At 38.4% G+C, this 14,792-nt stretch overlaps 6 protein-coding genes across 6 annotated transcripts; 2 read left to right on the forward strand and 4 right to left on the reverse strand. All coding sequences in view use genetic code 12, as the record gives it.

Moving 5' to 3' along the window:
• Window positions 1-429: 429 nt before the first annotated feature.
• TIM54 (Tim54p) lies at window positions 430-1,641 on the forward strand (the record flags this gene model as incomplete). The annotated part of the gene is made up of 1 exon (XM_049323826.1): window positions 430-1,641. The coding sequence occupies one exon, from the start codon at window positions 430-432 to the stop codon at window positions 1,639-1,641; it is 1,212 nt and encodes a 403-aa protein (XP_049180332.1).
• A 47-nt stretch (window positions 1,642-1,688) lies between these two features.
• DFR1 (dihydrofolate reductase) lies at window positions 1,689-2,177 on the reverse strand (the record flags this gene model as incomplete). Its single annotated transcript, XM_049323827.1, has 1 exon — window positions 1,689-2,177. The coding sequence occupies one exon, from the start codon at window positions 2,175-2,177 to the stop codon at window positions 1,689-1,691; it is 489 nt and encodes a 162-aa protein (XP_049180333.1).
• Window positions 2,178-2,662: 485 nt separating this feature from the next.
• On the reverse strand, window positions 2,663-3,275 carry HHO1 (histone; the record flags this gene model as incomplete). The annotated part of the gene is made up of 2 exons (XM_049323830.1): window positions 2,663-3,156; window positions 3,239-3,275. The coding sequence occupies 2 exons, from the start codon at window positions 3,273-3,275 to the stop codon at window positions 2,663-2,665; spliced, it is 531 nt and encodes a 176-aa protein (XP_049180334.1).
• Window positions 3,276-4,474: 1,199 nt separating this feature from the next.
• On the reverse strand, window positions 4,475-5,308 carry KGF56_002585 (uncharacterized protein; the record flags this gene model as incomplete). The annotated part of the gene is made up of 1 exon (XM_049323831.1): window positions 4,475-5,308. One exon carries the CDS (start codon window positions 5,306-5,308, stop codon window positions 4,475-4,477), a length of 834 nt encoding a protein of 277 aa, XP_049180335.1.
• A 1,810-nt stretch (window positions 5,309-7,118) lies between these two features.
• KGF56_002586 (uncharacterized protein) lies at window positions 7,119-7,928 on the forward strand (the record flags this gene model as incomplete). Its single annotated transcript, XM_049323832.1, has 1 exon — window positions 7,119-7,928. One exon carries the CDS (start codon window positions 7,119-7,121, stop codon window positions 7,926-7,928), a length of 810 nt encoding a protein of 269 aa, XP_049180336.1.
• A 99-nt stretch (window positions 7,929-8,027) lies between these two features.
• Window positions 8,028-11,420, reverse strand: ZCF29 (Zcf29p; the record flags this gene model as incomplete). The annotated part of the gene is made up of 1 exon (XM_049323833.1): window positions 8,028-11,420. The coding sequence occupies one exon, from the start codon at window positions 11,418-11,420 to the stop codon at window positions 8,028-8,030; it is 3,393 nt and encodes a 1,130-aa protein (XP_049180337.1).
• Between the last annotated feature and the right edge of the window lie 3,372 nt (window positions 11,421-14,792).

Genomic DNA, 14,792 nt, shown 5'->3' on the forward strand with positions numbered 1-14,792 from the left:
CTCAAACCCAGCTCATACCCAGCTCCTACTAGCTCCTACTAGCTCCTACTAGCTCCTACTAGCTCAAACCCAGCTCATACCCAGCACCTACTAGCTCCTACTAGCTCCTACTAGCTCCTACTAGCTCAAACCCAGCTCATACCCAGCACCTACTAGCTCCTACTAGCTCCTACTAGCTCCTACTAGCTCAAACCCAGCTCATACCCAGCACCTACTAGCTCCTACTAGCTCCTACTAGCTCCTACTAGCTCAAACCCAGCTCATACCCAGCACCTACTAGCTCCTATTAGCTCCTATTAGCTCCCCTTGCAATAAGCAGAGGAAAAAAAAAAAAAAAAAAAAAGAGATTGAAAAATTTAAAGTGAAAAATTTCCACATTGATTTCATTGACTCTGTTAGTGACCTAGAGGAGGCAGCTTTGATATCAAGATGTCTGGTACTGAGACGAAGAAGAAAGTGCCGAAAAAGGGTGGCTACGAGAACCCAGCTTTGAGAGCTTTGGGTATAAAGAGAATTTCTATACCATCGAAAAAATGGATGGTATTTTGGACGGTATTGGTTGGGATTGGATCAACCATCGCATATGATAAATACGAACAAAAACAAATTAGGCAAAAGTGGATGGAAAAAGTTAAACAATTTGGAGAGGAAACATACGATATCAATAGAATTCCCAGAAAACTTACGATTTATATAGCGCCACCACCTAATGATTTTCTAGATGAGTCCTTGAAAATATTTAGAAAATTCATAAAACCGGTGTTAAATTCTGGGTCTGTTGAATTTCAAGTGTTTAGCGAGAATAGGCAAGGAGATATAAGGGCCAACGTTGCGCAGAGGATAAGAGATCGAAGATCTAAAGAAGTTTGTAAAGGAAATGAATTAAAGGAAAATGTGGAGAATGTGGAGAAAACAAGCGATGACGAGGACAAAACAGTAAGTCGATCAACGTTATACAAACCAGCTGACGTCCTTGGGCTATACAAGATTTTTCCTAAGGAAATCGGTGTGGTTTCTGACGACGCTAAAGATGACGTATCAAAATCGGGAGGTGTGATATGTATTGGGAGAGGTGCATTCAAAGAATATATTAGTGGATTACACGAAGGGTTACTAGGACCCTTGACCAAACCCGAGGCAGTAGCAGCGGAAGAAGAGAAGAGGGCTGCAGAAAAAGCTGATGAGCCAGCTATTGATGAAGACAATGAAGAAGCAAATTTGAAACCAGTTCCAATGAAGTATATAAGTGGGAAAGAGTACCAAGATGCACCATTAGCACCCGAATTGGATATGCGTGTTACTGTCAGAGACGAGAAGGGGGTCCCTGAATTTTTTGAGCAACCGGTTTATGTTTTTCCAGTACCGAAAGTTCAAGGAATAATGAATACACCTCGCAAGATTTACAACTACCTCACAAAGAGGTACCTTGCGGACGATTTTGGAAATAGAGCGAGCCACATTGTAAGGCAAGAAACCGTACCATTTGAATATAAGCATACATTAATGGCGGCGGAAGAAGAATCTGATTGGCCAGAGAAATGGATTCAAAAGGGTCTAGAAAAGAAATCAGAATGGGTTCAAGAGTTGGATTACGATGATAGAGTGATCTCAAGACTACGTGTTTTTGATGATAAGAAATAAAGTAGTAGTAATAATAATAATCTGTGTATACAATTAAATGAGAGAGTTTATTTTCTACTCCAAAGCGTGTAGTTGTAAGTAAAGTCACCTTCTTGGATATCCGTTTCTATATCACTTTCTCCTGTAAGCTGTTTCAACTGCTCAGTAGACTCTCGCTCCCATTGGTCCATTGGGAATTGTAGGAACGTATCCATCTCGATACTTGATGGGTCCAAATGGCTAATTTCGGTAATCAACAAGTTATCCACAACTTCACTCTTCATTGCCTCTTGATAAATCTCGGCTCCTCCAATAATAAACACTTTTTCAATATTCTTATCACGTAAAAGGTCCAAAGAGCTTTGGATAGAATTCGCCTCTATCGTGGTTTCATCCAACTGGCGATTTGCAAACTTTCGAGACAAAATGACATTCAATCTATTAGGTAAAGGTCTAAACTTTGACGGTATGGATTCCCAAGTCTTTCTACCCATCACAACTGCATTTACACAACCTGGGTCAGTGGTACGCATAGTGACCCTTTTGAAGTAAGCCATTTCCCTACGTAGTTTCCAAGGTAGACCCCCTTGATAGCCTATACCGAACTCAGGCTTAAGGGCCGCAACTATAACTATAACTGTTGGCCTCATCGATTACCTTTAGTTTTTCATTACCACCCTTTCCTGAATAAAACGCGTTAGCGTTTGTTTATTTACTTTTTTATGCTCGCCTGGAGAAGAGGGATCAACACGGCAGGCAAAGCTACACAACAGAGGAAAGCTACACAACAGAGGAAAGCTACACAACAGAGGAAAGCCACACAACAGAGGAAAGCAAGCACGGATATATGATAACCAACAAGCACGGATATGGTATATAATAAAAATCAAAAGATTCAACAAGAATATCAATTAATAACACAAATAAACAAAATAAGAACTAGAAAGAAACACTAGAATGAGAGAAAAAAAAAAAACTAGAAAAGTAAAATGGTTGAAAAGAAGTCCCTTTTCTCACCTCCACCTTGGACTGAGGGTCTATTTTACTTTTTAGCCTTCTTTGGAGCTGTTTTCTTTGAAGCCGAAGCACTGGTAGCTTTCTTTGTAATTGCAGGTTTGGTAACCTTTTTAGCAGCTGGTTTTTTAACGGTTGCTCCTGCTGCTCCTGCCTTTTTGGTGGTTGATTTCTTGGAAGGATCCTTTGCTTTTGGCTTTGCTTTTGGTTTTGACTTTGAGTCAGTAGAACCTGCAGCTTCTGATTTTGCAGAAGTTTTCTTAACGGATTTCTTAGCAGCCAGCGATTTCTTTGCCTTGGAGTCCTTAAGAGCGGGTTCTTTCTTGCTCAATTTCACAGGTCCCGAGGGGCCCTTTGGCTGAAGGAACTCACCTGCTTCAACACCTTTTCTCAAAGCGGTATTGAACAATGAATCGAAATTGCCGCCCTTGATATCGTTATTGCTTTGAACGTATTTTTTCAATGATTGACGAGAAGAGCCATTTCTTTCTTTCAAGGTGGAGATAGCCTCCTTGATCATAACTATTAAACCGGTCAGTAACTTTTTGCCCCCTTTCCCTGAATTACATAGTTTCAAAAAACTCTTGCTTTCTCTGAAACATACCTCTGTAAGTCTTTGCTGGTGCTGCTGTTGTAGACATTGTAGATGATAGCTTGTTGATTACGAAATTACTAGATACCTAGGACCTCTGTAATAATTACTTTACAATTCTCAGAAAAGAAAGATGATATATGGAATATGTTTTTCTCTAAACCTTTGATAATTTGTTGTGGTTTTATATTTTGATTTTTTGGGGCGCGAGGGGAACCACTAGCGACACACTATCGACACTATCGACACTATCGAGCGAAGCGAGATAGTGGAGCATCAGTAACTGCCACAAACACTATCGACACTATCGACACTATCTTGTTTCGCTCGATAGTGGAGCATCAGTAGCTGCCACCAACACTATCGACACTATCGACACTATCTTGTTTCGCTCGATAGTGGAGCATCAGTAGCTGCCACAAACACTATCGACACTATCGACATTATCGACATTATCTTGCTTCGCTCGATAGTGGAGCTGCCACCATTTGCTAAGAGGGATGGAAGGGAGAGAGGAGGGTTTAATTGCATTTTTACACACACTGACTAACACTATCTCGCTCTGCTAGTGGAGCGGTCCTTACTAACTTTCTACAACACTATCTTGCTCTGCTCAATAGTGCTAGTGTCAAGTAAGGGCGTTTATTATTTTTTCTCTTTCTCCACCGATTGTTTTGGTTTCATTATCAGGGCGGGCAAGTTTGTTTTTTTTTTGGTCATTCAATTATTTGTTGCTATAGGCTAAGAGAAAGGAAATAACAGATTGACCAAGTTATTGTAAGCGAGTAAACTCTTTGTAGGGAGCGAAGGGGGTTAGGACGAGGATAAAGTGGAGGACAAGGGTGAGGACAAGGCCAATTACCTTTACAGAAAGTGGTCTTATTTTTTTTTTTTTCTTATTCTAATAGAGAAATATTAATAGGATGTTTTACACCACCTGATGACTTAAGGACAAGGTCTATTTAACTTTACCCCAACACTATCGATACTATCGACACTATCGAACGAAGCGACACCGACACTATCAAGCGAAGCGAGATAGTGTCGATAGTGTCGATAATGTTGATAGTGTTGGTGGTAGCTAGTAATGGTGGCAGCTAGTGTTGGTGGCAGCTAGTAATGGTGGCAGTTAGTGTTGGTGGCAGCTAGTGTGCTCCACTATCTCGCTCTGCTCGATAGTGTAAATAGTGTCGATAGTGTAAATAGTGTCGATAGTGTAAATAGTGTCGATAGTGTCGCTGTCGCATTTCATGGACACACTTCGTATTCAGTCCATTGATGGCCCTCCTTTTCCAATTCATAAATAAATCTCTTATCCTTATCTTGTTCATAATAGTCAACCCAGTTGACGAAAATACCAACAACAGCAAAGTTCTTGATTCCTTCATTATCCTTTTTACCATCTACACCTCTATGAATCTTGCTGATTAATTTCTGGTTTTCTTCGGTCATTAGACTTTTTGGTATTGGTTTTTTAAAAGACGTTTTCATTGATTTCGACATTTCATCCCAATACCTTTGCAATTCTTGATCCCATTCTTGAGAAGAAGGCGGTATGAAATCTGCAGTGCTCAAGTCATCCTGAACTAGATTATTTGACAGGTATGTTGGCGAAAATAAAGATGACTGGATCGGTTGTCTCTGCTTTTCCACCTCCTCCGACTTGGCCTCTTTTTCCACCTCTTTTCCACCCGTGTTGTTCATTCCCTCATCTGACTTGAGATGTTCAATATCAATAATTGGGTGATGTTCACTGTCTAGAATTCTTGCTTTGCCCTTAAATCTAATCTGTTTCCTGATATGGCTAAACCAAAACACTACTTCAACTTTGTCTTCTTTCAACAATTCATTATATTTCTGCAGTCTCTTGTCAGTAGTGAATGTTAGTACATTTGAGGATTTGTTATTGAACAACCAGCCTCTATATACCAAAGTTCTATTGTTGGGATACCCTGTGTTTGTGTCAATAGTAGCTAATTGGCAAGTAATAAATGGTGGTTGATGGTCAGTAGCTGTCAATTCATTATTAATGCAACTATTCAATATTGTCACCCAGGGTGCTTGGTAATTGAACTGGACCATTTTTTTTTCAAATGCAAAGGTTTATGGGTCTGAGAGATTTGAACAAAGAAACTAGAGGAAAAAGGACGAAAGTGGGTCAAGGAGAAGAGCTCGTTTGTGCGTCTCTCTTTTAATATAAGCTCTCTCTCTTTATCCTAATGCAACCAAACCCCGTGTTTTGTTGCTCAGATTACAACAACTAATTTAACCCGTGTCCGCTCAGTTGACTTCCGACTGAAAAAATCTGGAAAACGGCACGCGATGGGGGTGAGACTCAGCGCCAAAGAGAAAAAAGAAAATTCAACTTTATGGGCATTCACTTTATTGGAAGAAGAAGAAGCACAAGAGAAACAAGACAAGAAAAGAAAAATAATTGTATCAAGAAAACTAGGGCGGGGCGGATAGACTATAGACTATCGAGCAGAGCGAAATAGTCTATAGATAGAGAGGAGAAAGGGTAGACTATCGAGCAGAGCGAGTAGACTATCGAGCAGAGCGAGTAGACTATCGAGCAGAGCGAGTAGACTATCGAGCAGAGCGAGTAGACTATCGAGCAGAGCGAGTAGACTATCGAGCAGAGCGAGTAGACTATCGAGCAGAGCGAGTAGAGAGGAGAGTTTATAGATAGAGAGTAGAGAGGATAGTTTATTAGAGAGGAGAGAGGATAGACTATCTCGCTCTGCTCGATAGTCAGGTGTACAGAGGAGTGTAGAGTAGAGTAGAATAGAGTAGAGAGGAGAGTAGAGTGGATACAATCAAACCCGGGTTTTATCTCATAGAATTACTCTCTATATATGTGTTGGTGTGGAATATGTTTGTGGAATCTGTGTTGATAAAATAAATGCAATGGTGAGTTTGTATTTATAAAGATCAACCTAGATTTTAGTAACAAATGCAAGCATTTGCTGCCTAAACAGATTCAATTTGAACTAAACTTTTCTTCTTCACCACGTGCGCAACCCGTTCCTTCTTCCTCGCTATCGAGCGAAGCGAGATTGTGAGGATAGCGTCGGTGGCACCTAGTATGCTCCACCATTGAGCAGAGCGAGATAGTGGAGCAACACTTAGTAGCTTGTAACAACACTATCGAGCAGAGCGAGATAGTGGAGTAACATTCAGTAGCTTGTAACAACACTATCGAGCAGAGCGAGATAGTGGAGCAACACTAAGTAGCTTGCCCAACACTATCAAGCAGAGCAAGATAGTGGAGATTATAGTAGAGCAGATTATAGTAGAGCAGATAATATAGATTATAGTAGATTATAGTAGATTATTGTAGATTATAGTAAAAACTAGTAAGAGAGAACAGTAGACTAGAGTGGACTAGAATCTAGTAGAATAGAGTAGAAACCAGTGAGAGAGTGGAGTGCAGTAGAATTTAATAAAGTAGAGTTTAATGGAATAGAGTTTAATGGAATAGAGTTTAGTAGAATCTAGTAGAAACTGAAGTAGAGTAGAGGAGAGTTGGTAATAGTAGAAGCTAATCAATGCTGCTCCACTATCTCGCTCTGCTCGATAGTGTTGGTTGATAGTGTCGATAGTATTGATCTTCTACTATCGACTAGACTCGTTTCACTCGTCTAGTCTCTCTCCACTATCTCGCTCTGCTCGATAGTGTTGGGCAAGCTACTGAGTGTTGATCGATAGTGTTGATATCAACAGTGGAGATGCGATGAGGTGAAAAAAATAAATAAATAATGTTATCGAGCAGCACTGACTAGTGACACTATCGACACTATCGACGCTATCTCGCTTCGCTCAAAAGTGAAGCACGCTAGCTGCCACCGACGCTATCGACGCTATCTCGCTTTGCTCCACAGTGTCACGCTCGATGCCATTACAACTCACAAATCTACCGCGGGACTCTGATGTTGTATTCAAGATTATAAAAAAGTATCCATATTATGACAAAGTACAGATAATTACCAAAACCGAAGCAAACGAAACAACTCTTCCAAGAGCATCGTTTCGGAAATTGCAAACGTCCAATCTATTTCAAATTTGTTTATCCAATTCAAATGAAGAGACTTATATATCAGCCGTACCGGAGGATCAATTGCAAACTGCAAAACACTTCCAGGATAGGTTTATTTTCCAAAATGGAGAGGTTAAAATGGTATTAAATCAATCGTCATTCCAAAAATGCCCCAATTTGCAAAGTCGATATATTGGATCTCGTTTAAGGAAATTAAAAAATGAAAAATTGGGACACGGGGGGAATTACCATGCTCAATATAGATACGAGATTACAACAGATTTAGGTCCCCCTGAACTAAAGTATATCTTAGATACTTTGTTTTCCAAAGTAGAGGCTTCTATATATTCAACCAACACCAATCTTCCAGAAGGTGAATGGATAGATGTGCCACAAAACATAACAAAAGCGCTGATCCCCAATTGCAACGAGCTAGATGAACTTGAAAGGTACGAAGCATTGACAATGTTTGCCAATTTTGACGCAAAACAAATTCTCAATGCCAATGAGTTCAAATTAGACTATTACACAAGATACACATTAGAAAACGTAATCTCATCAGCTCTACTCAATACAAAGTGGTGTCTACTTAGTCTGAGAAATGATTCTACTCATATTCTTCTTGAGAACCGTGAGGATTCAGTAAATGTTTTTGAAGTTTTATAAATACAGGTGTTTATCTTCTTTTCTTCATTATATAAATATCAGTGTGTATATACATGCAGCCTCCCTCCAAAACTAAAACTAGTTTTACAATTAACTTGGTCATGAAAAATCTTTAAATAATTCATCAAGGGGGAAATTTTCAAACATGTCCCCGTTATTCAAATCAAATGATCCATAGCCAAAACCTGAACCTGAAGCAACAGCCCCAACACCGGTTCCAGAGGCAACTCCCCCTCCGGCTCCAACTCCTCCTATAGAGCCAAGACCAAAACTATTCTGTCTCATTCCAAGGGTTGGAATGGGTACTACTCCTCCATCCATACCACTCAAAAAATTCGGAGATTGTGATACCATATTGTTCATTGTGGAGTCATAATTATACCTGCTTGTCAAATCATCATTTTTCATATTCATCATTTGCAACCAAATACTATCAATCTTATCATTTGACTTGTAATCATTTTCTGAACTACCTGTGGAACCAATAGAATCTCTATGATTCAATTCGGCCTTCTCAGCATTATCTTCCTTTGGTAATGACTCTGGTTTGTTGTTGTTGTTGTTGTTGTTGTTGTTGTTGTTGTTGTTGTTGTTGTTGTTGTTATTGTTGTTATTGTTGTTGTTATTGTTGTGATTGTTATTTTTGTTATTTTTGTTATTTTTGTTGTTATTATTGTTTTGTACAGATTGCATTTGCGATTGTAGTAGCCCTTCTTCCTTACGAGCTCTTTTAGTCTTTTGAATTTTAGCCATTGAAGTCTCCAACAAATTCCCTAATTGATCTAACATCTCGCTTGTGAATGGTGGTAATATTAGCTTCGGTTCATAAGTTTCAAAATACTCATCAGTAAGCATCGTTTTTAAAAATTGTTGCGCTTTTGTAATCAACCACGCGTAATAATATCGATGGGATAATCTAGCAACACCATCTCTATAAACCTCCCAGCACTTTAGCAACAAATCGGCTAGTTTGCGCAATTTTTGATAGTGCTTATCTTCTGCAAGGATGTACATTTTGTTGCGATGACTCACTTGCTTTGAGTGGATCCAATACCTGACCCTCAAGTATATTGTTGCAATAACAACCATCGAATTATGAGCAACGGTTTCAAAACTTGGAGTCGCCACCAAATCAACTGAATTTCTAAACATGTTTTTCTTATGACTAACACATTCACTAAAACATGGCATTACATCTTCAATAATAACCGCTAACATCTTCTTGAGATAAAAATAAGCAAGATGTAGATTATTTTTCGCTTCATAGTAATTGAATATGTGCAAGTAAACGGAAACTAGCCAAAAGCTCCCCAGAAAGTATATCTTTAACCTAATTGCACTTGGCATCGCATCTTTGGAATTTTGATCCAAGTCATAATTATATGCAACTTTTCCATATTTTTCTTTAAAAAAATTCTCAACCCCATTCAAATGCTCAACCAATTCAAGAAGCGCAACCGATCCTTTCACCTTGAATACTAATTTGAATATCTTATAAAAACTATCATATATTTGATCAAAACTGGGAAAACAGCTACAAGCAATTTTTTCAATCTCTACATCCAATACATTCTCGTTTCCTGCTTTGTAATATGGCGCCTTTGTGTCAAAATAATCCAGATCTATAGTCATGGCCATACCATTGGCCAAAGCATAGTTCAAGTCCTGAATCAACAAGTAAAACCATATTTTCCTCGCCAAGTTGTTAGCACGCTGGTCTTGATGGTTGTCCTCAAACTTATCGGGATCCCTATGCAACCCAATAGTAATTGCCATTTGAATCAAAGTCGCATTGAAAATCTGTGCATCTCCACCATCCATTCCATCACCGTCTTCAGGCGCAAGCAGGTGATAAACTCGAGTTAATAGTGCCAACTGTAATATAATGATATTATTACTCTTCATAATGTTAAATTGATCCAAACACAGTTGAGCCACATCAATGACATCAATATTAATGGGGTTATTGAGCAAAAATTTAATGTGTTGGGCCGTGGGCGAAGGATCGTCTGTATGAAAATTGATTTCGTTGATTGTCGAATCATGAGAAAATAATGAGATATAACTAAACCTCAATACAATCAACAATATGCCCAAGCACGCAAAATCAAGTTTACGTTCCACTTTAACTGAAACTTCAACGTTTTTGTAATCCTCGGGTCCTATCAATTTCTGCAAATGTTCCTTTAGCGCCATTTCATCCAAAATAGGGATTGCCACGTATAAATGAGTAAAGAATCTTTTGTATAATTTCCAAATAACCTTTTGTTTCGGCAAGACTAGTCTAATCTTTTCAACCAACTCCATTTCTGCATCTAGTCCACCTTGATAAAATGCCAATCCCAAACAAACGGCTTTTTCGTTCAACTCTTCTTGTGGTATTATTCGTCTTGGAGCAGCTTCACCAGCGGTTTCTCTAAATGGTCGCACTTCGCTTTCTACTTCATTCATAATCTTTTTTGAAAAATCCTTCTCCACTTGTGCCGAATGTTCTCCAACATGAGGAATAAATCCTTTACCTCTAAATTTATTTTTGATTGAGTTCATATGGGCCCAAACTGGAACCATTGCATTGTCAATTTTCAATAGAGTTTTCCAAGCAAAAGGTCCATAAATTTTTCTGTTGGAGTGGTCCTTATCCCTTGTTAAGCTACACCCATTGTGAAAATTTATTCGATCATTTTCTGAATCAATTGGATTAAAGCCTAGTAGTGACTTTAGCTCAATAGGGACTAAGCTTCTTGGTGATGTAGCTGTTAAGCCAGTGTTTGTTATGTCTTCAAACGTATATCGTTGACTACCATTTCCTTCTGCAAACTGATTTATGTATAGTGGTGATAGTGTCTGTCCATTTGATAATGCGTCATGATCCTCATGTATCTGCTGCAGTTGTAGTTGCAATTGTTGTTTTGAGGTGAGTTGCTTTTCTAGCAAGTCTAATTTTTGCTTGAGTAGGGTCAATTCATCTTGTACATTGCCGATATGAGAAGAATCATTTACACTCAATGGAGATGATGTGCTGTGGTTATCACTAAATTTTCTGGATGACAAAGAAACTGATTGCCCTGAAGAATCCAAACTTCTAGAAAATACTGAATCATTTTTATTTGATATGGTTGAAGAGGCACTTGTGTATTGAGAAAAGGTGGGTCTATGTGCTTCTGGTGGTGGTGGTTGTAGTAGCCTCTGCTGTAGCTTTGGGGCTTGCTGTTGCTGCTGCTGCTGCTGTAGCTTTGGAGCTTGTTGCTGCTGCTGCTGCTGTAGTAGTAGTATTGGTGGTGATTGCTGATGTCGCTGAGGTTCTTGCTCTTGAAGCCGATTATTTGATTTAGGTTTAACAAATGAACCATTAGTCTCCAACCTGTCTGAATATACACATGGACTTCTTCTATATTTGACGCATGTAGAACACGGGTTTCCCAAATCACATTTTACTTTCCTTCGCTTACAGAAATCACAAACCTTGGAAGATCTTGATCTTATTTTCCCCATATTATGGTGATGACCCAAAGGAAAAAAAAAAAACTCTCCTAAAATGGATTTTTCAGCTCTCAGTGATTAGCAGCTATCGGGTATCAATTAGTCAGGTATTAATTAGCCAGGTATCAGCTCAGTGATTAGCAGCTATCGGGTATCAATTAGCCAGGTATCAGCTCAGTGATTAGCAGCTATCGGGTATCAATTAGTCAGGTATCAGCTCAGTGATTAGCAGCTATCGGGTATCAGCTCAGTGGTTAGCAGCTATCGGGTATCGGCTCAGTAATTAGCAGCTATCGGGTATCGGCTCAGTAATCAGCGGCTAACAAGTTAAATATATTATTGTCAAAGTGGCTTCTATGTGGATAAAGCCGGTGAGGGTGGGGGGGGGATAGGACCAACTTATTTTCCAAATCTCCCTTCTCTTTTTAAAAGTTGGTTCCACCCGATTTGAGAATTACCTTATCAAATCTTAATAATAGTAGTATCATTAAAAAGTGAAGGAGGAAGAAGAAGAAAAAAAAAAGATTCAATTTCAGTTGGGTGAGCTTGTTCCCCCAAGAAAATAAACCTGTTCAAGCACAATGGAAGATCTCTATTCTCAAACTAAAGATATGTCTATTTACTCATTATTTATAGTCCTCGATTCATTTTTCTCTTTCTTCTTTGGTTCTAGATATGTATCACGTGTGTGTTGTTTCCTAAAGTGGTGTATAGCGTGCAAAATGGTGACTAAACAAGGGAGAAAAAAAGGTGACGAAATTGCTAAAATTCATTTCGTTTTAGTAAGCTGGTTTGCTTAGTTGAAAGAAACCACTAAATATCGCATATTGCATATTGCATATGACTTGTTTTTTTAAAAAAAAAAGAGAGTCTACTTTACAGTATAGTTTGGTAAACATACTCAATGACAAAAAGACCGTTGTAGCCCTTTAGGGCTATTTTTGGCTTTTGCCTTTTGGCTTTTGGCTTTTGGTTTGTGGCTTTATCAATCATGCAAGGCGAGGCAAGTCAAGATGAGAGGGGAGGAAAAGAACCAATTGGGTAGTTAGCAACCAATTGATGGGGGTTTTTTCTTGTCATATCTAGTGTGTAGTATAGTACTCTTCACCCCTCAAACTTACCGTTTACACGGCGTTTTGAATAAGACACTATTGAGCAGAGCGAGATAGTGTCGGTGGCAGCTACTAGTATCAATAGAGATGTATCACATACACTATCGATACACTATCGAGCAGAGCGAGATAGTGTTGGGGTTATAATACTCAGAAACTTATTACAACACTATCGAGCAGAGCGAGATAGTGTTGGGGTTATAATACTCGGAAACTTATTACTACACAATTTCTCTTTGCTCGATAGTGTTGGTGTTATTACTCAGTAACTTATTACTACACAATCTCTCTTTGCTCGATAGTGTTGGTGTTATTACTCATTAGCTCATTACTACACAATCGCTCTGCTTGATAGTGTTTTCTTTTTAGCGAAAAGCGAATAACGGAAAAGACAAAAGAAATCTAAATGTGCCTGTTGTTAGGGGGCAGGGAAAAAATAACATCCAAAATAACAGCCTTTCATTTTTAGTACTAAAGACCCTATTTAGATGTCTAACTTTTTTACAATTTTGCACTTTTTGATTTAATGTAGATGACAAGTATTGATGATACAAGTACTGATTTGTAGATGATACAAGTATTGATTTGTAGATGTTACAAATATTGATTTGTAGATGTTACAAATATTGATTTGTAGATGTTACAAGTATTGATTTGTAGATGTTACAAGTATTGATTTGTAGATGTTACAAGTATTGATTTGTAGATGTTACAAGTATTGATTTGTAGATGTTACAAGTATTGATTTGTAGATGTTACAAGTATTGATTTGTAGATGATACAAGTACTGATTTTATGTTGATACAAGTACTGATTTTATGTACATGACCTTTTTAACAAACCGAGATTATATTTTTTAGTAGAACAAATGAGGCTCTAAAGGCCAAGTAGAAATATCTATACCAATATTGTATGTTTTGGGAAAGCATGGGGGTAAAACGAGGGAAATAATAAGTAGGTATTGAGGGTAAACGCAAAGTGAACTAAAATAAGAAAGGTTTTAGTTTTGCTAAATCAGTTTTAAAAAGTTGATAGAAGAGAAGGTAGATGATTAGTCATCCATAATGAGAAACACAAACACAAACACTATCGACTATCGACACTATCGACACTATCGAGCAGAGCGAGATAGTGGAGCAGCACTGACTAGTGACACTATTGACACTATCTCGCTCTGCTCGATAGTGGAGCACTGACTAGTGACACTATTGACACTATCTCGCTCTGCTCGATAGTGGAGCACTGATTAGTGACACCATCGACACTAGTTGCCACCAACTATCAACACAAATTAGATTTGGTGTAAAGTGTAGTTAGGGAAAAGACTAGATTCAGTGTAAACTAGATTTGATATAGTTTGCTTCTATAAAGGTTTTTTAACTCTTTGTTTCCAGATCATCTCTTTTCGTTTAGTCCAATTATTATTTTTGCTCAATTTCACACAAAAATGATGGATTCAAAAGTGAAATCCCTCAAAAAGCTATCTCAAAAGACTATCTCAAAAGACTATCTCAAAAGACTATCTCAAAAGACTATCGAGCAAAGCGAGATAGTCTTTACCTGCTCTCTATAGACTATCTCAAAAGACTATCTCAAAAGACTATCGAGCAAAGCGAGATAGTCTTTACCTGCTCTCTATAGACTATCTCAAAAGACTATCTCAAAAGACTATCGAGCAAAGCGAGATAGTCTTTACCTGCTCTCTATAGACTATCTCAAAAGACTATCTCAAAAGACTATCGAGCAAAGCGAGATAGTCTTTATCTGCTCTATACCTACTCTATACCTGCTCTATACCTGCTCTATACCTACTCTATACCTACTCTATACCCGCTCTCTCTACTCTCTCTTCTCTCTACAGACTATCGAGCATAGACTATCTCGCTCTGCTCGATAGCCTATATTTACTCTCTCTTCTCTCTTTGGACTATCTCGCTTTGTTCGATAGTCTATCTCTACTCACACGGGTTTTAGCTTAATACTAGAAATGCGAGGCTTGGTTGTGGGATTTAGAGAAAAGTTATTGACAATCAATCAAAGCTATAGACCATCGAGCAGCGAGATAGTCTATCAACTACTCTTCCTATAGACTACATCTACTCTTCCTATAGACTACATCTACTCTTCCTATAGACTACATCTACTCTTCCTATAGACTACATCTACTCTTCCTATAGACTACATCTACTCTTCCTATAGACTACATCTACTCTTCCTATAGACTACATCTACTCTTCCTATAGACTACATCTACTCTTCCTATAGACTACAT

This window comes from Candida oxycetoniae (genome assembly GCF_023343755.2).
Source record: "Candida oxycetoniae strain CBS 10844 chromosome Unknown scaffold55, whole genome shotgun sequence".
In the NCBI taxonomy this organism is placed as follows: Eukaryota; Fungi; Ascomycota; class Pichiomycetes; order Serinales; family Debaryomycetaceae; genus Lodderomyces; species Lodderomyces oxycetoniae.